The sequence below is a fragment of the Micromys minutus genome (genome assembly GCF_963924665.1).
Source record: "Micromys minutus genome assembly, chromosome: 7".
NCBI lineage: Eukaryota > Metazoa > Chordata > Mammalia > Rodentia > Muridae > Micromys > Micromys minutus.
Window position 1 is genome coordinate 10,584,457 of NC_137976.1, and position 27,135 is coordinate 10,611,591.

General features: G+C 38.4%; 1 protein-coding gene across 1 annotated transcript in view; it reads left to right on the forward strand.

The window, feature by feature from the left end:
- The first annotated feature begins 9,761 nt into the window (after nucleotides 1-9,761).
- The window catches only part of CYYR1 (cysteine and tyrosine rich 1), a 94,779-nt gene continuing 77,405 nt past the window's right edge, over nucleotides 9,762-27,135 (forward strand). The window contains exons 1-2 of the mRNA XM_080919436.1: nucleotides 9,762-10,094; nucleotides 15,149-15,251. Of these exons, the coding sequence (XP_080775562.1) occupies nucleotides 10,019-10,094; nucleotides 15,149-15,251 (179 nt within the window). The 5' untranslated portion in view covers nucleotides 9,762-10,018. The remainder of the gene's footprint in view (nucleotides 10,095-15,148; nucleotides 15,252-27,135) is intronic.

The following is a 27,135-nucleotide window of genomic DNA, read 5'->3' on the forward strand; positions in this document are numbered from 1 at the left end:
CAAATCTCTTAAACATGTAATAATTAGGAGGCAAAATTCAAAGCATAGGTAGGTGGATTAACCTTGGAAAGGAGAAAATGCTGCTCTTGGTTTGGGAGTTAAAATCTAGACAAAGATTCAAATCTAAAATTGAAATCTATAATACAAGGCAGAAAACAGAAAAATTAAGCTTTAGGTTTCTAAAAGTTGCACAGTTAACTCTTAGGTGTTTGGAAAATAAATCTGTCTATTGAGTGAGGTAAGCCAGACACACAAAGATAAATACCACAGGTTACTTCTCAACTTTAGGTCCTGTCTCCTAATCTTTAGATCTGAGTGTCGAAACTAGAGTGACTGCAGATGCCAGGAAGTGAGAAAGTGACTGTGAGGACAGAAATGGGGCCGTGGAGAACAGAGGATGCAAAACATATGAGATGTAATAGGAGAAATGGCAAAACTAGTTGGGGGACTTTGAGAAGAGAGAAGGAAGGGTAATCCTAAGGGGGGTGTTTAGAGGAATAAATATGAGTGAGGGTAATTGGGAAAACAAGGCATAGGAAAACATTCTTTTATGTTTACATAAAAATATATGTTTATAGGTATATATATAGGGAGATATAGATATGTAAACAGCTCATAGGAAGTTATACCACTTGAGGTGACAATGCTCCCCTGCAATAACATAGGCTAAATAATAGAAATAGCAGTGCCAAGCAGGGGAATTTTCCCTTTGAGTCATTGGTCCGAGTATCTGAGGGACTTGAGGAACAATGTAAGTTATTGCTGTTGCTCTTAGTTTTCTCCCCAGGTGCTACACAAGGAAGAAAAACAATTGAAAGCAACCTCAGCTGTAATGTCGACAAATTACAACTACCAACCCAGTTAGGTATGCTCAATAGTCAAAAATGGCACCCACAGTATGGGGAGAACCAACAGCCAGCTAATTAGACGTAAAGCCTAGTTGATAAGAAGAAATTAACACTTGATGTTATATACTAACTATTTGTAGCTGGTGAGTTCATGGATCAGAGACAAGAATCTACTATTGACACTTTACTAAATTGCAATCATTGGAAACATTGGAAATTTCCATCCTTACATCCACAGTTAAACATCCCTCTTAGTCCTTAACAAAGAAGCTTCCTTTTTGCAACAGATGGTAACTATATTAGTCAGGGTTCTCTAGAGAAACAGAACTGATAGGATGAAAATATATAGAGAGAAGATTTATCAGGCTATGGTCCAGCTAGTCCAACAATGTCTACCAATGGTATAGCCCCTGATAGGTTACCCACACTCAACTGGTCAACCCGAACATACAAATATGATAAACACTAAATTGACTATAAAACTTATGTTTATATAACACACATACTCTCTCTCTCTCTCTCCCTCCCTCCCTCCCTCCCTCCCTCCCTCTCTCTCTCTCTCTCTCTCTCCCTCCCTCCCTCCCTCTCTCTCTCTCTCTCTCTCTCTCTCCCCCCCGTGTGTGTGTGTGTGTGTGTGTGTGTGTGTGTGTGTGTGTGTGTGTGTGAATGTGTATGTATGGAGCAATAATAGTTAAAGAAGAGATCACGACCTTGAGAGTGGGTGGGGAGTGGGGAGCCTGGGAAGGGTTGTAGGGAAAAGGGAAGGAGTAGGGATGTAAATGCAATACTCAAGTCTATTTCTTAATTAATAATAAAATGTATGTTAAAAATACTGTCTACTATTAGGATTTGAATTAACTGTATGGAAAGTAAGAATGACTGTAATTATGACTACCTCTCATTTTACGATACAGAACTAGAAAATGCATGCTCACAGAGAAAGGAAGGGTGGCAAAGGTGTGTTAAAATATATAATATCTTCTTCATAACCAAAATTAAGTATGCAGGTGAGGCCTTAAATACATGGCTAATAGCTGTGGAGCAGGGACATTCATTTCTGTAGATGGAAGACAGGATTTTCTTCTCAGTGTCCCATACTTAAAGCAAATTGTCCATTCAGTCTATGGTGTGAATGACAAATTATATGAGAGACCACAATGGGCAAGGCATTTCTGTACTAAACCAGAACAGACATTTCTGCTGTGCTCATTTGTCGAGGCTACCACATCTCAGAACTAACAGAACATTGACTGTGGGAAGAGAATGAATCTGTAAGTCTGCTGACCATGTTTAAAATTTTGGTGATGTTCATTAGCAATAATTAGATCTGTGAACCCCTTAACAAGTATTGAAAGCAACATCGCACAAAATATCTTTGTCTCCCAGGTCTTCTAATACTGAGTCAGCAGTAGCATAAATCATTGAAAAAGATGTAGGGTTAAGCAGATCCTAGATTTAGTGTCTAGGTCCAATGCCAAGTCCATCTATAGCCAGAAGCTCTGAGTAGTCATTAGGATCAGAAGCCAGTTAAACTCTGTTTCTACTCCATAGATCCTCCAATTGGAGTATCTTTTGTTTGGCTCATTTCATAGCCAATTTTCTCCAGATAATCTTCCTTTGAATAATTTCAGCCAGTATTTTGCTCTTGAAAAGAACCAATATAATTCCCTAGTGGTACCTCAGTCCAATATCATAAACCAGGTTCAAAAAAAAAAAAAAAAAAGGCAAATAGTCTTTGCATTTTGGAAGCTAGAAATCCGTACAACTAATAACCTTTGTAGTCATTTGGGTTGAAGTGTTTTTTTGATCTGTGGAATCAGTTCATTTGAAAAAGCCCAAGAGAGGCCAAAGACCTCAGTACAGGATCTTAACACAGTTTCAATTATAATTTACAGCATCCAGCATCTTTGCAGATCTTTGAAATTCCTTAGAACTACATATTTTCATTACATATGGCATGTATAATTTTCTATTTACCACATACTCTACCAAAGTTATTTTTTACCACCATGTATATTTCAGTACATTAATGTATATAAAGTTTAAATTTATGATTTCATAGTTCCTACTTTCACTTGGGAGAAATTGGTAGGAAATAGTAATCATTATACAAGGAAATAAAGATGATTTATGCTATATAGGTAATTAATGTAGTATGTTGGAGATGAAGGACAACAGGATGAGAAGAAAAGGAGGTAGCATTAGACTGGGTTTCAGGAGAAAAGAATGTCACTGATGTAAGTGCATCTGACTCAAAATCTCAAAGATCATTACAAGACACAATTAAAGGTTTTGAATTGTGAACTTAGAAAAACATTCCCTAATAAAGAAAATCTCTAATGTATGTGTGGATCCATGAATATGTGCTTATGCACATACTATACATGTTAATTGACCTCCCTACTTTATTTCTTTCATTTCATTGATCACTCCTTGTTAATTAAGGTAAATAAATAGCTTTTTCATATTCTCTCCTACTGTAGAATTCTGCATATTTTGCTTCATAGCCATGACTAATTTGGGTATTTTCAAACTTGAATTCTAATGTATTACAATCCAAAAAGCAATTCTCTTTTTCGGTGTGTATTTTATTTATTTACATTTCAAATATTTTCCCTCTTCCCAATCTCTTCTCTTCAAATCCCCCATCCCATTTTCCCTCCCCTTTGCTTTTTTGAGGAAGCTCCTTCATCTGCCCACTCACTTCAGCCTCAACCTTCTACCATCCCCCTTTTCTGGGGCATTAAGCCATCTCGGAACCAAGGACCTCCCCTCCCACTGATACCAGCTAAGGCCATCCTCTGTTACATATGTAGTTGGAGCCATGGGTCCCTCTTATGGGCTACTTTTAATTCTTCCCTAAGTGGATGTGTTAGTTTTGTTTTGCTGTGACAAAACATCGTGCCCAAGGCAACTAATGAAAGAAAGTTCATTTCATTTACAATTGCAGAAACAAAAAAGTCTTTCGCCAGGAGAACATCAGATGAAGAGGGTGGAACAAGATGCTAAGGACTGATATCTTGAACTATAGTGTTGAGGCAGAGAGTGAAAACAGAAAATGGCTCAATGATCTCAAATGCCAGCCTCCAATGACACACTTCTTCCAATGATGTCATACTACCTCAGTCTCTTCAAATGAAGCTACCAAGTGGATAACAAGCATTCAGAGTCTGAGATTAAGCTGTACATTTAATATGAAACACCATAAAGCTATGCTACAAAACTGTTTGACAGTCTAAAAAAATGAGTATATAAATCTGATGATTTTATTAACCTGATTAACAAGCTATGAGAGAAAAGAATCAGTTTGTGTCATAATGTCTGCTTATAGTTCTTGCAGTTTCCTATGTGTGTCCTTTCACGCGCCTGCGCACATGGCAGCTTCCCTTAAAGAGTGTGGGTAGCAATTTTCCTGAACAACATAGTTCCAGAGGTTGCCAACCAAAGCATCCCTGGGTATGTGCTGAAGGTAACTCGGTCCTTCTCATCGTCCACATACCATTTTAATTTATCTTCTAGAGAAATCCCTGGAAGACATCAGGGAAGCATCTTGGCAGTAGCCAAAGTCTGAGCAAAGAGATGAAATGCACCTTTTCCTCCAAAGAGGGTAAGACTGAAACTGAGTTTGCCCAGACAGTGAAGCAAATATGTTTTAGACCTATTGGCCTAACTTTTCTATGCAAATTATAACACCATTAAAAAAAACAAAAAAAACAAAAAAAAAAAAAAAACAAAAAAAAAAACTACTAAACTTGTTGCATATCCTAATAAGTCAAACAATGTTCAGAGGTGCTGATAAAAACAAACATATCAAACCTACAGCTTACTTACAACATTCTCCTGTAACTATTGAGTCAAATTGTTTAATTCATGTCTTTTTAATTAACTTAAGATTTAACCTAAAACTAATTCATTTGGTTACTAAAAGATGTTGAATATATTAAAATCAAATTTAGTATATAGCTCCATCTTCACTATTGCATAATTGCAACTAAATATTGATTGGGTATCTCTGATAAATATTTAAAACAAAAAACGATATTAGTTAAAAATATAATGCACAGGATATTCTGAAGACATTATATTAAAGAGAATTGTTAAATGTGTCATACATGATTATTTATACTACTTATAAGTAAAAATGAGGTTTGGGATTAATTTAGTTAAGCAAAAAAAGCATCATTAAATTTGCTTTACTTCATTTATTTTACATTTATGATGTAGCTATGAAAAAATTTAATTGCATATGTTGTTCACATAGTCTTACTGGGCAGCAATTTTATAGATCAGTTCTCACAAATTAATAGGTTTCTGCAAGTTATTTTAAACCAGTAAGAAGTTTTGTCAAGAGTAATGGAAGGTTAGCAAAGAAATGAGCTCTGGGAAAAACCAAAGTTCAGGTACCATCTGTAAGATGGAGGTGGGAAGAAAAAACAGCTCCTAAAATATGAAACAATATGCAGCCAGGAAATAACCAGCTCTTCTGAAAAACTTCAAGGAGGCTTAAGTTGTCATGTCTGGTCAGCAAAGAAGGCAGAAAATCAGAGGCAACTCAAGTTATTCATAATGTCAATTCTCATAGAGAATTGGAACGATAGTCAAACTCCAAAGAGACTATGTAAAAGAGATTCTGTTAGCAGGGATATTAGATATATTTCCATTTTTAAAAAGTCTAGGCAACTAACACACAAAAGCTGCTAGAACTGACCAAGAGTAAACACTGACGTACAGGAAGACGATTGCCATAGTTAAAGCTAAAAACAACCTACGGGTACAATAAACCCATAGAGGCTAATGAATGTGAACACTATCTCTTAGTAATGTCCTATTGCTGTGAAATGACATCACGGCTACAGCAAATCTGGGGCTTGCTGACACTCGGATGTTCAGACCAGTATCATGATAGTGGGAAATATAACGGCATGCGGCAGACAAGTAACTGGAGAGGTAGCAGAGAGGTCTACATCTGGATCAGCAGGCAGCAGGATGACAGAGATGCTGGGCCTAGATTGCACATGTAAAACTCCAAACCCCACCCCCAGTGACATACTTCCTCTAGCAATGCCACACCTCTTCCAACAATACCATGCCTCCTGAGCCATTCCTTGATGACTAAGCATAGAAGTATATGAGCCAATGGGGGCCATTCTTATTTACCACCACACTCATGATGTAATGTTAACTAAGAATGATGAAGTCCTGTTTTCTATCAATGGCATATTTACACACATACATCCATGCAGAAAACTTATGTACACAGAGTGAATAAATAAGATTATATTATTTTTAGTGGGAAAGGAAGAATGGCATTCGAGAAGCACAGCAAACAGAATCATATTGTGAAGATACATTATTTACTTTTCTGGCTGATGTCCCCACATACCTGACACAAACAAGCGTGAGTAATAAATGCCATGGGAGGATAAATTCCAACGTTCCTTTCCATTTTTAAATGAATGTACCATTTTACAAAGCAGATTGAGAAGCTTGTTCTAATTAATTGAAGATGTTCTCTGTCACTCCTGGCAATATTTATATTTGTGACTATCATTGCAGAGTAAATATCCATTGTTTTGTTTTCACACAAAGAGACACTCTATTATGGTAGCATTGTCTGGGCTGCAAGCACAGACAAGAAACCATTGATCAGTGGGTAGTTTGAGGCAAACTACATACAAGCTAGAACCATTTTGGAAGGAAGAGTCTCAACTGCAAAGTTACACCCATTAGAGTGGCCAATGAGAAAGCCTATGGTGCATTTTATGGATGATTGATGTAGAAAGGACCAGTTTGTTCTGGGTGGTGCCAGCCCTGCACAGGTCATCCTGGGAGCTATGGGAAGTAGGCTGAGTAGGCCAGTAAGCAGTGCTCCTGAATGCTCTTCTGCTTCAGTTCCTGCCTTCTGGAGTTCCGATCCTGACGTTCATTCATGACAGGCTGTGACATAGACTTGTAAGTGGAAATAACCTTTTTGGTCCCTAAGTCACTTTTTAGTCATGGTGTTTTATCTTAGCAATAGGAAGATGGACATAAGACATGGACATTCCATTTATACTAACATTGATGCATCCAATCTCCAAATGGACAATAATGATGATTATTGGATTTCAGTTTGTCATATAAAACTGTTCACCAGTTACAACAATATACGATATCGTGTTAAGTACTAATGATTCCTAGGCTGAAGTTTTATAGCTTGTTGCATGTTAATTTTATTTCCTGTTTCTTACCAAATAATGCATTAAATAATCTTTAAACATATTACTGTTGAGGATAAATTTTAACATCTGGGTTTTTTAAAAGATTTGTTACTGATGACTTTGATAATCTGATTTTTAAAATGAGACTAAAAGATTAATACCTTTTTTTCTGCTGAGGATCAAAGCCCGAGAATACTACATGAAAAATTAATCAATTTTACCTCTTAAAAATAAATTGTTGGCCAGCAAGATGGTTCAGTTGGTAAAAGCATGTTCTACCAAGTCTAAACCTGAGTTTGATCCAGAGAACCAACTCCTGAAAGTTGTCCTCTGACCTCTACATATGCTCTGTGACATTGTGTTTTCCTGATTCTAACATTCCAGTATTTATTTTAGCATAATTCAGTCAGTAACAGGTCAATGAGCAGGCAGAAGGGTAAAGAAAATGTAGTATGGACACTCCAATGAATCCTAGAAATTCTATTGTTCACAGCAAAATGAGTGAGCCTGGAGAGTATTGTGATAAGTGAAATGAGCCAGACTCATTAAGACGACATTCTTTTTACTCACATGGAAATTTAAAACAACTGATCTCATGACTGCAGAGAACACAACAGTGGTTACCAGACACTGCAGAGGATAGCTAGAAAGGAAGGGAACAGACCAACCAGTTAGATATCAGGAGTAAGCTCTCGAGTTCCACTGAGCAGGAAGTAGGGTGGCATCTGGAGTTAAAACACCTAGAAAATAATATATCTTACCGTAAAGAATTGATAAAGGATTATAAAGATCAGGATGTCAAATCTCCCAATTAAACCAAAATCCCATTCCCTATACCCCGTACATGTATATAATTGTTGTGCATCAGTCAAAATATTATTCTTAAAAATCCAGGGTTGTTGATCTCAGAAGTAGCTAGATGCAGGGAGAATAGTGCCTAGGCCAGATTGTGCTGAGTTGTGTCTCTCACTCTGGTGCCAACACAGCTAAATTATCTGGGAAGGAATGTGTTGGAAATGTGGATTCTCCTGTCTGCCTCTGGTGCTTCTGATCTGGGCTTGGGATCTACTGACCTCTAGTAATGGCCTTCAGATAGTCCAGATACACACTCAACCTCAGCACCACCTTTTAACTATAGGACAATTATAGTATTGAAGGTGTTACATCCGGAAGCAGGGAAAAGGAAATTCTGTAGTATTAGAGGGGCAGGTATTTCTGGGCAGGGAACCTATGGCTAATGAAGACTGTAAGGGTCTAGGGAAGACTGTAAGGGTCTAAAATCAGATAGATACACAGGTTAAATGTAGAAAAGATGGCTCAGCACACAGAGTACATGCTGAACACCCAGACCAGCCTCCATCCAGATCCACACGGTAGAAGAAAAGAAAGCAAGCTATCCTTGGGCCTCCACATGTGCCCATTGCATCTCTGCCTTAAATAAAATAAATGTACAACAATGTTTTTCCAGATTAGGATAGATTTCAATGGTATCACTAAAACTTCACTGTGTTTGGCTGGAGGTGACAGTGGAGCCAATCGGGCTTCACTTGGAGCAGTAGATTGCAAGCTCTTTTTCAGGCATTGAATATAGTTAGGTAGGCTGTCTATTCCCAGACTATGGTCTCCGGTCCTCATACACAGGGGCAGACTCTCCAAAGAAGATAGACTAAATTAAGTGTGCAGATCCATTTAGCTTTTGAACTGTGCAGTGCTTCCTAAGAGCAGTATTTTAGTTACTTGGTTCTATACTTACAGGTAATGTCTTTCAATCAATTTAATCTTTAAACAGCAACAACAAAAAATGCAGTGAGTTGGCTGTCAAAATCTCTAGTTCTGTTATCTGATTTCCTGTTCTTACATATGCATTTTCTGTGTGAACTTTGAAATTCAATTTAGCTGGAGAACTTCAGGTGGCCAACTATAGTAACATCCATTTTATCCTCAAATCTGCAGAACAATCAAAGAAAACATTATTTTACTCACTTTTCTTAGTAATGAGAAGTATCTCTTCTTTTCCTTCCTGCATAAAACTGAACACTTTCACTTACAAAAAATTGATTTTTTTTAAAGAAACAAGTTTCTGCTTTGATTGATTTGCCAATTCACATGAACAAGTTACTTGCTAATATTTTCAATTCAAAGATTTATATTTTTTTCTTTCTCTTATCTAATTGCATAGGACAGTAACCCCAGAGCAATAGTGGTGGCCTCTTGTTTCGTTTTGTTTTTCCCTGAATTTGCTTGAAATGCTTCATGTGTTTGACAAATAGACATTTTACCAGATTTCAGTCGAGATTCTGTATAGTTACAGATGGTGTGTTTTCACATTCCTTGTGTCTTTAAAAATCTGAAAACTCCCATCTTCATTTGTTTAGATAGGAAGCTAAAGTCTCCATCCTTTTCTTTAAGAAAAGAAAGAAAAAAAAAGAAAAAAGAAAGAAAAGAAAAGGAAATCGGGGTTTGTTGTGACTCATAGAGGACAGTAGACCTCTGAGTAAATGGGGGGAGGGTTGGCTAAACTGTAGCAAAAGCCAAACAACTCAGAAGTTCCTTCCTGCTGGATCCAAGCACTCTGCCATTCTATAGAGAAAAACTCAGCGAAGTTGGGAGGAGTCCGTCACCTCCCCACCCCCATCCCACTTCGGTGCCACCCTCACAGATAAAACGTGAGCCTGGGTGGTCAAGGAAGCCAGAGAGGCTGCCTTTTGCTTGCCAGAGGACAGCACCTTTGGGAGGGACATAAAGCCCCTGTGGCAATTCCCCTAAGCAAGGACCGCAGCAGGCTGGATCTGCCAGGGTTGAGGTCATGGCCAGGAAGACTATGGACCCTGCTCTCCGGAGCACATCCCTGTTCTCCTGACTGCCCTGTATCTTCTGCATCGCTGCTGAAGTTCCTGGCTGTCCTTTCGTGTCAACCTCGGCCAGGTCTGCGCGTCTGTCCCACAGAGTAGCTTGGGGCCACCGGCTTGGATGGACGCGCTGAGGCTGCCCGGGCATCCAAGGGTCCTGCTTCCGAAGTTGGTTCTGCTGTTCTTTGTTTATGCAGGTAAGTGGTAGCAAGAGCTGTGACAGCTGGTCCAGCCTGGGGTGTGGGGCCAAGCAGGAATGCAGAAGGGTAGAGATTCCCCTAGGAGGCAACACCAGACTTACATGCTTGAATCCCATCTTTTCTTTAACATTACTAATTTGCTGTTTTGCTTTCTCTTTTTGTTTGTAAAGCACCTCAAAAGCTCACATTTAAGGGGATTGTTTTTTCAATCTGGCTAGTGTAAAGTCACATCCAGGATTTAACTGAACTTTGGCTGAGGGTCTCCAGAGACTCTTTAAAATACTTGAAACTTAAAAGTGAAGTTATTCAAAATAAAGGCATTAGTGACTTCTGCATTTTATCTCAGGCTGCTCAGGTCTGGAATAATCCAGCTTCCCCTCTTTTAGAAGTCACTTACTGGAGACATGTCCTATTATTATTATTATTATTATTATTATTATTATTATTATTATAGAAGCTCCATAAAATCGTCTGAGCAACACTGTGCTCTGACCTATCTGGTCTGGGCGAAATAGAATTTCACCGGGCAAATATAATTTTCTTTTATAAATGTGATCAAGCACCTGTTGGTGAAAAGCCCCTTGTTTCCCTCCTTACAATTATTCATAGTGGCAATTGCTGATTATTAATGACGCAGAGTGCTTTCCTTGTTCTGAGATTGATAGGGAGCCTTAGGTGGCCTTTCACTGCTTAGTCAAGTATAAATTTAATTACACGTGCGCTCCTTGCACCCTTCTGTTCACAGGCAGTGTGGGCTTAAAGCACCTTGTGTTTCTAACTTTCTGAGACAAGGAATCACTAGCTGTTCAGTTCTCCACACTTGCCAAGACACTCCAACTGAAAGGAAGATGTTTTTCAGCCCCCCCTTCATCACAGCAAAAGAACTGAATTTCATCATTGCATCAAAACAATCACATTCCTCACCCTGATCTGCCAGAAAGGAGTCTTTACTACTTGAAAAATTTAATCTACTAAGATGCAAACGAGGGCCTGGGGTTAAGCACAGTTAGTCAAGTACTTTCCTAACATAAACAGGTTTGGGTTCAGTCCTCTGTACTGCATTAACCAGCTGTGGAGGCTCACATCTGTAAGCCCAGCACTGGGAAGGTAGAGGCAGGAAAATCAGAAATTTCAGGTCATGGTCAGCTATATGATTAGTTTAAGACCCGTCCCCAATAGGAGACCCTATCTCTAGAGAGAGCATATTTTAGAAAGCAAATTAATGTCCTAAAGTTAAGGATAATATAGGGGAAAAGCTGATTTTCTAATATAAATATTAATGAAATTAATAAAAGAGGACCTCTTATTCCAATTCAAGTGATTGTAGCATTTCTGCTGTTTAGATTGCATACGATGTTTCTGTCAAGGGTACTAAGTATCAGTAGTCCTCCTGGTCATTTAACATCAGCATCTCTCTTCTAGTTTCTTGGAAACAATAATGACTTTCCTCACCTCTTCAGCTTATCAAAGTGACACAAACACAATAAATATCAAGAAGCAAATGATGCCTCAAGTTTGCTGATGCCTTGACTCAGGAACATCCTTGGGCCAACGCTTCTTTGTCTTGTGTCTCTTGCTCTGGTCCTTTTCCCACTCTCACATCTACATGCATAGCACCTCCAGTGTTCAGGGAACCTCATCAATGGGCAGGGGCTAGTGAGATGGTTTCTGTAGGTAGTTTTCACTTTCTCAGGCTTCTATCTAATCATCTACAGAAGAGTTGTAAGCCAGCACTAGGGTAGCTTGCTGGTTTGTGTGAACAAAGTTGAGCAGATTAGTTCTTTAGTGGAAATTACTAAACTGCCTGTCTCAAAGGCTGAGTAAAGGTCACCACGTTTATTTGATGTTGGAGCGCAGGTCATGCTCTGAGCTTTTGGGGATGGTAAAGTGAGCCGTACATCAGTTTATTGTGGGAAAGCATACATCATGGGACAGGCACAATCTTGTAGAGTGTTATTAAAGAAGGGGGCCATATTGCTATCTCAGGAGAGTAAGCCACTTTGCGTAATGTTTATTATATTTACCAAGAGACCCTCACAGACAGGCAAGACAACTAGACCACAGAAGGGCTCAGTGAAATTCAGATTATAACTTGTGAAATCTGAATGAAGAAAGCAAGCAAGAACAAGACATTTAGAGACTAGAAAAGCCCTGGACCAGAAAAAAAAATAAGTTTATAATATTAACATAGGCTGCGTGGTAAAGATGGGTAATCCTAACAACGGATAGCTCAGTTTGGTTGGAACCAAGACATGTAAATAAACACATGTGTTATGGTTATGTTAGTGTTATGGCTAAATGCCTCAACACTCTGATAAGTGAATTCTAATAAGTGATTTTACAACACAGAAAACCCCTAAATGGATACATTGACCATAGCCTAGTTATATTACACAAAGCAAATGAAATATGTTCATGTTCTGTTTGGTTAAACAAATTTAAGCAAATAATAATGCTGTTATTTAGCTATGCTTAATACATTGTGTTTTTTAGTAACTTTTGGAAAAAGATACAAATGAAGTGTTTGTGTTATCATACAACTCCCACTGCAGGTTACAAAGACAGGATCCTATCAAGGTTTGACCTTCCTGACCCCAGCCTGTGCCTTCTGCCCCTCCTTTTCCTTCCTCCCAACCTCAGCTATGGCTGGCAGAAACAATGTCTAAGCCAGGGATTCAAGCCACATAGTGCTTTATTGTGGTACACAATCCTGAAGGTGAGATGGGCAGGTATGCTGGGGGAATCCTCCAGATCACACCTTCATTACAACGTACCTGAAGACACTTTAGGCTAATTTTCAGGGTTATTAGTTTGGATATTAGGAGTGTATTTTCTTTATTATTATTATTATTATTATTATTATTATTATTATTATTATTATTATTAATTTATTTTCCGAGGGAAGCTAGACTACTAGGTTATTTCACAAAGGAGAAATTGTGAGGTGTGCACTGTGATCTCCATCATATTATTCTCATAATATGAGAAAAAAATGACTATGATAGCAAATTAGCCTAGGGTCTGATTGAAGGAGGGGCTATGAACTGGAAGGACATTCATCAAGCTACTATATTCACCCTTTTCTGTAGTTTAATTCTGAGAAATAGACAACAGTACAAGAAAATACCATAAAAACAATGACCTGCGTGTGACATGGATGTTGGCGGCAGAAATTACCCACCTTCCTGGCTAGAAATGCCAGAGCTTGGTTTCCTGTAGAGCTGGCTTGCAGTGTTTTGATAACACCGTGTCCTCCTGTCAGTGGTAGCAGTAAGGGGAGCAATGGGGCAGTTGAATCATTCAATTCCTGGGAAGCTTAATTGAAAGTCAGGGCTCCCAGCCAGCACCTGTAGTAATGGGGTCTTCACGTCATGATCTCGGTAGCTATTAAGAACAAAACAGCAGCACATCCTGGCTAAGCTCTGCAGATAGATGACTTGTCTAAATACCTGAATCAATTGACCCCCAACACCACCACCAACAACAAAAATCAAGCTGGAGGAACTCACTAAGAACACTGTAGAATTAAAAACCTAAACAATTGTGATGCCCTAGCTGGGAAAGGGGGCATATACCGCTAATCCCAAGGTGTAGGGTAAAGTCAAGAGATATGGGGTCAAAGGTCATCTTCAGCATTCAGGTAGCTAGGTCACCCTGGGCTACATCAACCAGACAAACAAAAAGTAATGTATTTTCTTGAAAATACTGTTGTTGAGGCTGTAGCATCTTTCTTGGAGCTATATGATTGATTATGTTTCTCGTGTGGATTTAAGTAGAATAACAAAAATAATTTCCCTCTCCAGTCAAGTGGAAACTTTTAAAGTTCATTTTGTTTATCTGTGATGCAGCCATAAGGTAAAGAGGAAGAAAATATGACCTTTCTCACTAGTTCCAGGAAAAGCACCTTAAGAAACAGAGTCAGATGGCCTCTTTTCTACTGGATCACATCTTAGGAAGACCTGGTTTAAAAGCTCCCTAAGGTTTCCTTTTTTTAAAGAGAGTAATAAGGGATCATGTGTCCATAAACACAATGCCTTGTACTTTTAGCTTTGATAGGAATAAAAATGTCATATAATTTATAGTATTCAATCCACATCACTTGCAGGAGCTGAGCTGGAAGTGTCTCACTTTGAAATTCTTGAGTATAGAATGTAAATTTTGGGACTAGGATGCTTTTTGAATATGACCCTGAACCATATTCACTATAATTTATGCTGCTTTTCAGAGCTCAGTGATAAACATATATTATCAAATATATCATTGGGTGGAACAAAGAGTTGTTTGAGGTCAATGTGATTTTATTAAATATTTTGTATAAATTCTCTTGTTGAAAAGCCCATAGGGAAAAGCAACAGGGTCATCTTAGGCCCAACATATTCTTTTATTCAGAAGTTCCTGCTTCACATTGTGCTACTCTATAATTTATTGATTCTTCAATATGATATTAAGTATAGTGTCAATTTAGAAGTTACTTATATGGACATCTTCTCTAACGAGCTCATTGCCTTCCACGCCTAGCGGATCAACAGTATGCAGACTCAGTTACATAATTGAATGTTTAGAAAGTCAAATTATGGAGGGTTAAATAACATAAGCAAAAGCATTACTACATTACCATGACAAATATACATATTACTTTTCCATGATCATCGTTGGTATTATGCGTGTCAATAATATTTTCATTAGTTGAACTTAATAGAGAATCAATACCCCAGAGTCAAAAAATTTTGCTGTATAGTATTTTAAAACCCCACCGACAAATTTATTGACTGATGATTGATACATTCCTTCCATCATAATCTTGTTCACCCAAAGCCAACTTTGCCATGGCGCTTACAATGTCCAGAGCAGGAGACTTGGGAAAAATGGCTTCACGTCTGCCAGCTTACAAGGGGAGAAGGGTCAATTTAGACTCTTAGGTTTTGGAATTCAGAGTGTAAAAATGAACACCTATGTGCTAACAACTGGTTGGCTGATTTAGACAAGAACAGAATGAAGTTTTCTCGACCTGTGACATCACAAGCTCAACAGCTCTCACTTTTCCTTTGTAGAGAGTTGCCTTGCTCAGTGTGGCAAAGACTGTCGGACTTACTGCTGTGATGGAAGTACGCCCTATTGCTGCTCCTACTATGCCTATATTGGAAACATTCTCTCGTGAGTAGGGGGTCGAACTTGACAGTGTTCTCTTTCCTTTGCTCCAATCACTCTTTCAAGAAGCACTATGTTATATGGTTTCAGGCAAGAAAGTGAAGATTGGTTCAGGAGATGGTGGCTAATGCTTATAATGAAATTCTGGCACTGGGAGGCTGAGCCAGGGAATTGCCAAGAGTTTAAAGGCAGCCTGAATAACACAGTTATTTCCCATTCAGGCTGGAGTACTGCATGAAAGTTCATTGCACACACACACACAAACACACACACACACACACACACACACACACACACACAAAGGCACGCTCCACGCACGCACATACACACACATACAAATCAAAAGATTGGTTATTGATTTAAATTTTTTCCTAGACATTTAAACACTCATCAGTACCATGCATATAATATTACTTAATAGATGTGTGTAAACTTTTTAAGAACTGCCTTTATTAGAAAGGAGTTTTAAATGGATTCTTTCATTGTTTCTTGTATGTATTATATTAATCTGTTAAGTAGTCTTATTATTGATAAACTCTTTCATTATATCCCCTTGTCTTCTTTATTGAAGGATGTATAAACTGACATTTGTTGTTAAATTACAGTAGGCTTATTTACCAACCAGGCCCTAAATTGTCCAATATATTAGTTGTCAAGAAAAATAAGAGATTATAAATAAGGAAATCAATAGTAATATGAAATCTCAGTTATTTATATAACACATATATGACTACTCAGAAATAAATATAGAACCTAAGTAAAGGTAGGCATGAGTAATATACAATTACACCCCAAACACAGAAATGCAGACTGTATACAGCAGGTCCTCAATATTGGATTAAAAATGTATTTTATTGCTGCTTCTGACCAAAGGACAATGCAGGTAATGCCTGCCTTTCAGTTGAAAGCTTCAAAAATTATTTTTGTAGTTCATGCTAAAATCCATGTAAGTGTGAGCTTGTGGCTCTTCTGCCCATAGAGTTGAGAAGTGAAAAGCAAGAGCTAATAGAAAAGGTCACCCTTCAGTCAGAGCCTCCTGTGGCTCTCAGCTATGAGCAGTGGTTCAGCCTAGGTTCTCGTCTGCTTTCCTTTTCCTTATGTGCATGGATGAGTGGAAACTCTTCCATTCCCAGCTCAACATCTGCCTCTAAGGGCTCAGGAGGAAACAGGAAGCATAAGGCTTGTTCTGGCAGGTCCAGCTGCCCCAGAATCAAGCCCATTGAGAAGCCTGGCAACCTGAGCCTCTGTTTCTCCACAGTGAAATCTACAGAGGAAATCTATCACAACAAAAACTTTCAAGATTCCACGCTAGACCCGATAATACAGATCTGTTGGACTCTCGACTGATTTCCCCCAGTATCTGCTTTGGGATACTCCTAAAGGTTATTAGCTATGAAAGAAATGCCAGGATGAAATTTTAAAAGTGAAAGATTCGTTGATATTAAGTGCAGATTAAATATTCAGTGAAATATATACAAAGTAAATTTTCTGAATTTCCCCTTATAAAGGATTCAGTGGCAGAGCAATTAATTGCCCATCGGCATTATGGGATAACTCGAATATCTATAATGACTTTGGTGGTTGTCGATTGCTACACGGGATATAAGATAATTAAAAGCTTTCTGATTAACAATTCATACTTTCAAATGATTTCTGAGTGTCTTGTGCTACTGTTCCAGAATATGTGGGAGTGGAAACAGTCACGGGTATGAATGAGCAAGTCCTGTGTCCTTCCTGTCATTATTTAGTGGCACTCACTAAATTTCAGTGTGTATTATGTCTAGTTTATTAATTTCCTCCCCTGCCTCAGTGGGAAATAAATACTACAACCATAACTATTGACCAGAATATCTTTTTTTTCCAATTTGAAAACATGCTTTCTGTGGCTTAGATTCAAAAAAAGAAATTTACACCTTTCCATTTAAAACACGAATCAGGGCTACTAGAACCTTGTACTTGTGCACACAGGGAGAAAGGAATTGTGTTTTGCAAGGGAAAAGTAAACACAGATGGCATTATATTTCAGGCAGTTAAAACTGAACTTTCTGTCAAAAAATAGAAACTTCTGAGTAAAGCTCTTGCTAAACAATTCTTAGGGGGGAAAAAAAACTTTAAAATGTTTTTCCCACTGGATGGAGGAGGATATATTTTCAGGATTTCCAGTGATTGTTTAACATTTGAAAGGAGTTTTCAGCTCCACCCAAGGGTTTTTTTTTTTTTTTTTTTTTTTTTTTTTTTTTTTTTTTTTTTTTCCTGTTATGTTGTAGTAGGTACATTAGAAGACAAGGGAGGGGGACCAATTCTAAGAATGCTCACATGAGTTCTTTTATGTACGTTTCTTAATATTGCTGGTTTGGAATTCAAAATGTATACGTCCCTTGGTACTTTCTGTTAAATAATTTGAATCATCTTAAGTAAAAGTTAAAGTTTTTTTATGTTATCAAGAAAGTGGCAGAGAGGGAGAGAGAGAGAGAGAGAGAGAGAGAGAGAGAGAGAGAGAGAGAGAGAGACAGAGACAGAGACAGAGAGACAGAGACAGAGAGAGAAAGAGAGAGACAGAGAGAGACAGAGAGAGACAGAGAAAGGTGTGTTTACAATGAGATGTTTAGAGAAGGCTTCATAAGTGTCATTAGATAAGACTTTTGAAGAAAGGGTACATGTTTACACAAACGAACGGTGAAAGAAAGGAAATTCCTTCGAGACAGAAAGACTCCTGCACACACAGCCAAAGATAGAAGCAAGGAAGTGATCTGTTGGCAAAACCCATCTTGTACAAAGTTGGCTGAGGGAAAATTAAACTTGGATTCAGAGATACAAAAGGGGGGGCGGGCAGGGAGGAAGGCGGGTCAGATAAAAGGTAGATTGGTATTAATAGACTCTTATTGACTATGCCTCCCCAAATTAAAATGAAATAATTCCTTTTTCCATGGAAAAAGTAGACATATGACTTTATGTAGGGCAGACACAATCTTAAGGTACCATTAAGAACTCAGAGAGAGGGACACCCCAAAGATATATTTTAAATATTCCATAGATAAAAGATAAGAGGGGACACAGGACATAATGTGTGGAACACTTTGGATAGACTCCAGGACATGATGATGGGATCTATATTTAAAAGACCTTTTGGTAACATGAGTGACCGCTTGATGTTTAGTAGCCTCCGCTTTAAAGAAAAAGAAGAGTGAGAATTTGAGTTAATTTGAGAAATAAGGAATTTCCAACCAGATTGAGTCACCACCATTGTTCAGCAGCTCTTCCACAGAGAAGGTCGGACACCCTGATGGATATATAAAGAGATTCTGTTGATAGAACCTAACTGAAGTATATGCACTCTGCAATACCAGGAATTAGTCAGCCAGATAGGCTGGGAAACAGTGTGAGCCAGATCATCAAATGTAGGACTTAATTGTCTAACCAGAAAATAGGATTTCGTTTGTCCAGTCTACCATTTTAAAATGAAGATTAATCCAAGCACATCTAATAGCAGAAAACCATGCCCACAGGAAGCAACCAGGAGGAAGAGCTAACAATGCAGACCCTGGTGGGATTTGGTTTCTTTTCTTTTCAATGAAATCTATAAGATGTATTACCCACAGTTTTGCAAAGACAGCTAATAAATATCACTGCTGTGATTTCAGAGCCATGCTATGCTTGAAGGGGAAACACAGTTAAAGAATAAAGGTTTTACATTTCAAAATGACATCTGTGGTCCTGTGGGTAATTAAGTAGCTGAGGATGTTAATTAAACTCAGGAGACTTTTGCATCTGTTAAGAATAGCATTTAAATGGAAATAAAACTATTTTAGTTTCAGAAATGAAACAAAAAAAAAAAACCCTCTGAATAAAAAAAGCACGTGTTGAACAAATCCAAGTTTGTGAATGTTCTAGTTGTCTCTCTGTTACTGTGATAAACCACACAACCAGAAACACCTTCTAAAAGGAAGATATTGATGGACTTACATAGTCCACCACAGAGGCTAGCAAAGATAGGGACCAGCAGTTAGATATTGAAACAGAGACCATAAAGGAACCACTTTGCTCCCCATTACTTACTTGGCCTGCTTTCTTTTACAGCCCAGAAACACCAGTCTAGAAGTAGGACCATTTTCAGTAGGCTTGGCTTTTCCATGTCAACCATTAATCTACAAGATATTGGACAATCTATTGGAGGCAATTTCTCAGTTAAACTTCCATTTTCTAGGTGACTCTAGTTTTTGTTGATAAAACAAATACTAACAAACATAGTGAAAGTCTCTCTTATTTTATTAATAGCACCATAATGCACAGCAACCGAGAAAGATAATGTTAAAATAAAGATGAACTTGATGGAAAATATAACAATAATTTCTGTTTTATCAAGGTAGAGAGTAGGTGTCTCTCTCAGAGCACGAAATTATGTATTAGGGTTAATTTTATTAACAGCAAATATAAAGGGTTATTTTCAGTTGAATGTATTTTCTTTGCTAATTGCCTTTATAAATGAAGCATACATAACATAAATATTTGTTTTGAGAAAGAAAGAGGTGAAGTTTCTAGGACATAGTCTCAACAAATTATTAATAGAAATGTACTCCAGCTATTCAGTGTTCTGTATCAACTGCTGCAGGATGAAGCCATCAATAAAACATAGATCTGCCCTCGTATTTCTTAGGAGTTAGCAGGTAGCAGAGAGCTCTACGCACATTGCTTAGCCCACTGTGGTTGGTAGAGCTGAAAACCTGGCAAATCCAAAAGAGACCAGGCTTTACTCTGCCCCGAGCATGCCCCAAAGGCTTCTTGAAAAGGAATTATTCCAAAATCTAAATCGAGAGTTGGACATGCTGTGCAGTTGCTAGAGAGCTTGTCTAACATCCTCAAATGCTGACTTGGGTCTCCAGCACTGCCTAATCCCATAATACCAGTCTTTGGGAGGTGGAGGCAGAGGGGTCAGGAGTTCAAAGTCATCTTTAACTATGAAGCGTTTAGAACAGCCCTAGCTCCAGGAGACACTGCTTTAAATCAATACATCCCCAAAATAAAAGATACTGATAAAATATTTTTCACATTGCTCAAACATTTAGAAAACTATGGATAGAGCGGAAGTTTTAAGTTAATAAATTATCTTCATGAAGTCAGCTCATTTTGCATTAATTCCCATACTTAATGGTATGTATAAGCACTTCTTTAAAGCCAGTGTTAGACAAACCTATCTGTCACTCTGGCTCCTCATGTTTGAACTGAAAAACCTCAACCAGCATGTCCCATGAGGCTGTGGAAAGGCAAAATAATTGGAAAGGTGGAAACTAAATTATTTTCATATATAAATACTGTGATTGTTAATACAGAGTTTTTAACAAAATTTCACTAAATAGGCAGAGTAATCCATGTAACAAAATTAGTGGACTGCTGTAAGTCGGCAACACATACGAGGAATATTAATGTGTTTGCAAACAAACCCCCAAACCACCTAAGGGCCCTAAGAGAGATGAGTTATGACTCAACAGTATAGTGCTTGCCTTGTTTGCAGAAAGTCCTGGCTTCCATCCTCATCCTTTCTCCCACTCCCAACAAAAGACCCCACATAAATAGTAAGCAACTCCATATATACCTGACATTTATCGAGCAACAGAAACACATAAAAATTCAATAGGATCATTTACTTTTGTGTCACTGTGATGGAAACACCTGATGGTGTGACCCTCTGTGCGTGGGCAAATTCTCATCAGCAAGAGGAAGTGTATGGCAAAGGACCTTCCTCATTGCTTGCTGGCAGGAAGCAGAGAGGAGACAGGAAGTATTCTAGAATAATATAGCCCCAGGGACCTGACTCCCGTGAACTACCTCCTCCAGTCAGTCCCCAACTCCTCGTGTTTCCAGAATTCACCAAAGCAGCACCACACCCTGGGTACCTAGGCTCTACCTCATGTACCTATGAAGACATGTCATATTCAGACCTCACCATAATGGGGGGGCGGGTAGAAGGTCAGCATCATTCTGTGGATGGGATATTACAGGAATGTCAGTTTTTCCAGGACTGTCTGTTCCATGCCATTTCAGTCAAAATTCTCAGCGTTGCTTTTTCCTGAATTTGGAAGACTTGGCCTGAGGTTTATGTGTGATAAAGATCCTAGAAAACCAAAAATGGTTGTAATAAAAGCAAAGAAAACAGACCTTTCCTATAGACGTGATGAATATGAACATTTATCTTACCTTTATGACCCCACTTACTCAGGGGCTTGAGGGAGAATGAGCATCAGTTCAAGTCTAGCCAGGGAAACAGTGTGATCCTGTCTTGAAGGGAAAACTGCTACTGTGAGATGTCTCAGTGGATAAATGTGCTAGTGGAGCAGGACTGGCAACCTGAGTTTGATCCCCAGAACCCACAGGGGAAAAACAGAATTACCTCCTTAGAGTTCTCCTTTGATCTACACAATCCTTGTCACATGACACACAAATGGATGTATATACACACACACACACACATAAACATTGCATATGTCACAGGTCACATATCACATACATGACACATTCACACACACCATTACCACCACCACTAATAATAATAATAATAATAATAATAATAATAATAATAATAATAATAACAATAAATTTTAGAAATAGACTTATTAGAACATAACTTATGTGCTATTGGGTCATGGATAAATCAAGAGACTATAGGGCTTAGAAGTTTTCTAGTAAGCACAACTCCTAGTCAGTCCAGTATCACAGCAGAGAGCAGCCTCTGATGCTGTACAAGGTACTGTGTCACAGTATTTCTTAGGTCTTATGTGTTAGTCCCGTTCACTCATTGCTGGAGCAAAAACCTAGATGCATGCAACTTAGTCAAAGAAAAGATTTGTTGTGATCTGTAATTTAGGAGGTTTCCAATCAAAATGGTTACTTTCTATTGTTGCTTTGAGCATGAAACAGCACACTGTATCATTAATGGGGTGTGTTGATAAGAAGGCCTGTTTCTTTATGGTAGTCAGAAAGAAAGGAGGGAGACAGTAGAGGCTGAGGACCACAGTATTTTCTTTGAGAGCTCATCCTCAGCTTCCTTCAGTTGAATCCTATGTCTGAAAACTCAAATATACAATAGCTTCAAACCAAGGAACAGTGTCTAACACATGGGCTTTGAGGCTACTCTGGATCCAGTTGTTTTCACATTCTACATCTTCAGAGTGCTCATCTCCCTATGTGTGACAGTTAGTCCTTGCTTTTTAAAGGGGATGCTTGGCTAAGATACTTTTAGCTAACTCTAGACAAATGTAAGTATACAAGTATCACGTAAGGTCAGCTCAGTTGAGTGTCCTGTAGGATAGAGTGATTCAACTTCCCTTGAAGATCTCAAGGTACGTCAAATGTAAAGGATCCCTGACATTCATTGAAATTAGGAAGACGTTAATGTTCAACCTGAAGTGCACACCTAGTGTCTATATTAAAAACTTTCCTCTTCACTAATATTCCACTACTCCTTTTCTAACCTATTATCAGTCATTGGCTTCTAAGGTCTTTGTTTTCCCTTCCATATTCCAGGCCGACAAGGGTAAGAAGCCAGTCTTCCATCCCACCAGCAAAGCTCTTGCTTCTATACGATTGAAAACATAGCGTTTTAATGCAAGTTAATTCACCATTGAAAACACAAGACCCTTGAGAGTTTGTGGGTGCTAAATTATTAATATGCATCATCTAGATAAATATTTATTTTAAAAAACCTCAAATCGCAATTTGAATGTGTTATTGGCTTCCAAGACTGTCTTTCCATGGAATATAAATTAGGTGCCATCCCAGGAAAGGGTTATGAGAGTCACTCATCACTTCCTGATCACACTGTTTATGATAAATTAGAATTAGCTGAGGGGGACTAGAGCTGAAACGCTGATTTGATTATGATGATGTACCTCTGTGTTTCCGGGTGAGTGTGCTCTGTCAATGAAGCAAAATGATCCACCAGCCTCTGCCTGTTATGACAACAGGCTCCTGTGCATCTTTATTCACTTTCATAACTTGGGGAGATAAAATGTGTCATTGAGGAGGGGAAAATTCCATACACTGAGTGATTTTTTCTTTACTCCATTGGATCTGAAGAATTCTGGCAGACAGCTCGAGCCCAGAACACAACGCCTTCCAGCTGTCTCCCAACTACAGAATGTTAGGAGGAACACACTTCATAACTAATGAATTTCTGCAGGCGAGGATAACCTGATAAAGTCTAATAGGATTTCATCTGAAGTGCCATGGGTGAGCGTCTGGGCTAGTTAGCTCACAGAATCCTTGTGACGCAAGACAAACAGAATTTGTGGCTTCTATATCGCTCTAATGAAAAGGGGCAGAAGGAAATAGGCCTTAGCTGTAGCAAGAAAAATGCTTCCTACCATGTGCACATCACATGAAAACACAGAAAATATCACAGATTCCTTCCATTCGATTTATGTGCACATTCACACTGGCCAGGGTTCAGCTAGTCAGTATTTCTCTATGCTACATTTTGCAAAAACAATAACTACCAGGGGTTGCAGAGAGCCATCACTAAAATGTTCAAAATAGGGATTCTCCCCCCAACAGACATCAAAAATAATACAGTAGTAACTTCCACAATATTCCACATAGAAACATTCTGGAGTTTACACATTTATTTCATTCATTTATTTATTTTTCAAGAAACTATGTTAGTTCCACTAGTTTATGGAGTCTAGTGATTGACATGTGCGGAAGACATGCAGTGGCCAAATCCCACCAACCTCTACCCATCCACCCCCTACTTCCCAACCTATGCAATTGTAAATCTGTATAAAAGACATTTTTCCTGTCCTAGTTTCTACATAGAAATACATACTTTTGTTTCTTGTTCATTTTTGCTTAATGCATGCTTCATAGTTCCATCCTTGCTTGTACAAATGGCAGTCAGTATTCTGTTCTTTTATAATAGCTGAATAGTGTTCTGTGAGTGATACTTAATCATTGCCCATTCATTCATTAGTCCATCTATCCATGCATCAGTGGGTACCTATGCTGATTTCATATCTTAATTACAGCTAATGATTAGAGTTAATCTAAGCACATACTTTATATCTAAACCTTCTACTTTAAGATTGTAAAAACATCTTTAAAAATATTTGTTCTCACACTACTAACTGGAGAGGCTTCTCCCTTTACTAGATAACAAGATCATTTTGGGGAGTTTCTTATACTTTGTATTAGTTAAAATAAAAGGAAGTTATAGGAAAAAAGCATGGATGTTTAGATGCAGAAAAAAAATGTCCTTTGGAATCTTTGGTTTTCTTAACTTCATTGACTTCTTTTGAAAATAGTCAAAGGGGAAATAAAGGAACAATCTGCTTCTGGGTGCTAATGAGGTGGGTGACATATTGATATGTGGAAACATTCAGCAAAGATTTGTACATTTTTGCCACTAGTAAACATATCAGACTTAAAAAATATCTGGACTAAGAGAGAAAAGAAGACAAGCACAGAGCTGAATGACTTTGCCAAGATAGTTTGGAAAGTTCGAGGTCATTCAGGGGTCCTCTCCTGCTAAGGGGCTTTCCCTTGCTTTCCTTAGTGCCAGCCAAAGAGTAACATCTGCTAGAGCCACCTGCTGACCCAGGAGCATCTTGGCCCCAGGGAGCACCCGCAGCCTCTGGGAGGCAGCCCACCCTCTCCATCAAATGTGATTAAAGTTTGCTGACTGGAAAGCCACTCAAAACTGTTGTATCCCTCTGCACAGAGACTACCAAAAAGTATACCACAGCCTCCAAAGTCATGCACCTTAGGTTTACATGTCTGCCACATTACCATAGGCTGACCAGCATGTAAGAACAAGGTCTCAGAAACAGAAACAGGTCGAATGAGGTTATGTAACTTATTTACTGAAAAGAAATAACAGGTAATAACAAAAGCCAAGAAATAATGATTTGCTTCACAAACAGATTCATTATAGAATTCTAGTTAATTCCCCTTTTGAAATTTAATTCACAAGCTCTCTGGCATCTATTTTGAACATGTCTGGCTCTTGTCTACTGGTACATGAATAATTAATGTACACAGCAATGTTCTGGCGGCTGCGCATTTCAACAGTATGATCACAGTGATCTATAGAGATGAGTGTGCCTTTGCATGTAGCAGTTTACAATTGTCCTGATTAGGCTTTTCAAAACTATGCTAATTAGCAGTTCTCTCAATAAAAGTCAGTGCTTATAAAACTTACAGGGCTGTTAAAAACAACATTTTGCCTTGAAGATATTGTATATAATGTATAATCACAGTAGTCTCCAGACAGAAAGCATTTCCAACAGTAAAAAACAAAATACAGATTGTATGGCAAATCAAAGCCAGTGTTTATTCAAAGACTGAGATCTATCATGTCTATAACAATTTTTTTTCATTCATCTTTTTGGATTCATACAGGCAACTTATTATACATAGCATGAAATATGTGTCATGTTTTTCATACTTTTTGTTTCTTATTTTTTAAGTGCAAATCTTGGTTGTGATTCTAGTCAATATGAAAAAAGCACATTCTGTCCCATGACACCACTGAATGCAGCTCTCAAGCCCCCTGGCAGATTCAAGCCGAATTCAAAGTTCTGCCTAACTAATTAAGGCCTTTGCCAAGTTTCTTCTGCTCTTTAATCCACAGTGGGCCAAATACAGCCCAGGTACTAGCTGGACCTCAGTACCATTCAGAGCTGGAGGAGAAAGTCTCTAGCTTTGGCTGGGCAAACAAAGCCTTTGTGCTCAGATACTGGGTGGCATTTTGTAATTTTTTTTTAAATCTTTTGTACCCAGCATCTTGGCTGATTCCTTGAACAGTGAGGCAGCAACAGCAAGAGATACAACCAACAACAAGACCCAGTAGGACCAAAATCTATGACCATTGCAGTGCAGACCAGACATTCTAATGAGAATGACGTAGGACCAGGAGAGTAGGATGCATCTCCAGTCTTCATAGAACAAGTCTCACTCTCTCCCCCATTCCCATTCTCATTCATGTGCTCACACTCCCTCCTTCCTTTTCTCCCTCGCTTCCTTCCCCACCCTCCTTCCTTCCTTTTCTTCGTTCCTTCCTCCCTCCCTATATATGAGCCCATTGTGTTAAAAAAAAAAAAAGTTGGGAAAATAAAGTACGTCTTTGGGCAAGAGACCCAAAAGGTGTTAACTTATGAAAGCAAAAATCCTATGGAAATGATAAAGGATTAAGAAACTCATGAAGAGGCTCGTATAACTATGTATTAACTACTGAACAAATGTCTACTCACCCCAGATAGTGTAATGGCAACAAACCAAAATGAAGATACCACCTTAGTCAAACTTAGTGAACCAATGAGTTTATTAGGGTTACTTTCAGGTATATGGGGTAGGGGTTACTTATAGGAGTAAAATTGACTCAGAAATCCTATAACAGCATGGGTGGTTTATGAGGGAGAAGGAAAGTGCCTAGTGAAACCTGCCAGTTTCAGGAAGTTCCTGAAAATTCTGAGTTGCTTACTTCCTGACTTTTAAGTAGCCTCATCTCAGAATATCCTTAGTCTTAAAGCGACTCCATGCATCACAGAATGCCCCAACTTGGAGGAAATTACTATAACAGCGACTGCTAATCATGAAGTTGTATCTATGTTCTCAACTAAATCTAGGTGATTATTTTCTCTTAACAGAATTCTGTCTCATGACCTGGACTTAAGAAAATCTAAGGAATAATGCATCATTACACAACTCACAGACGATTAAGAAAAGGTATTATCACAAAGGAGAAGAGAATCAAAAAAATGACAGGGATGTGGGGATTACCTACTAGAGAATTGTAAAATAAAGTGGGAAGAGGGGGAGATAATGAAAAGATGTCCAGTTTGGTTAAAGAGTCTACGGATTCAAGAATCTCTGTCAATTTAAAATTGGAAAAAAAATAAGT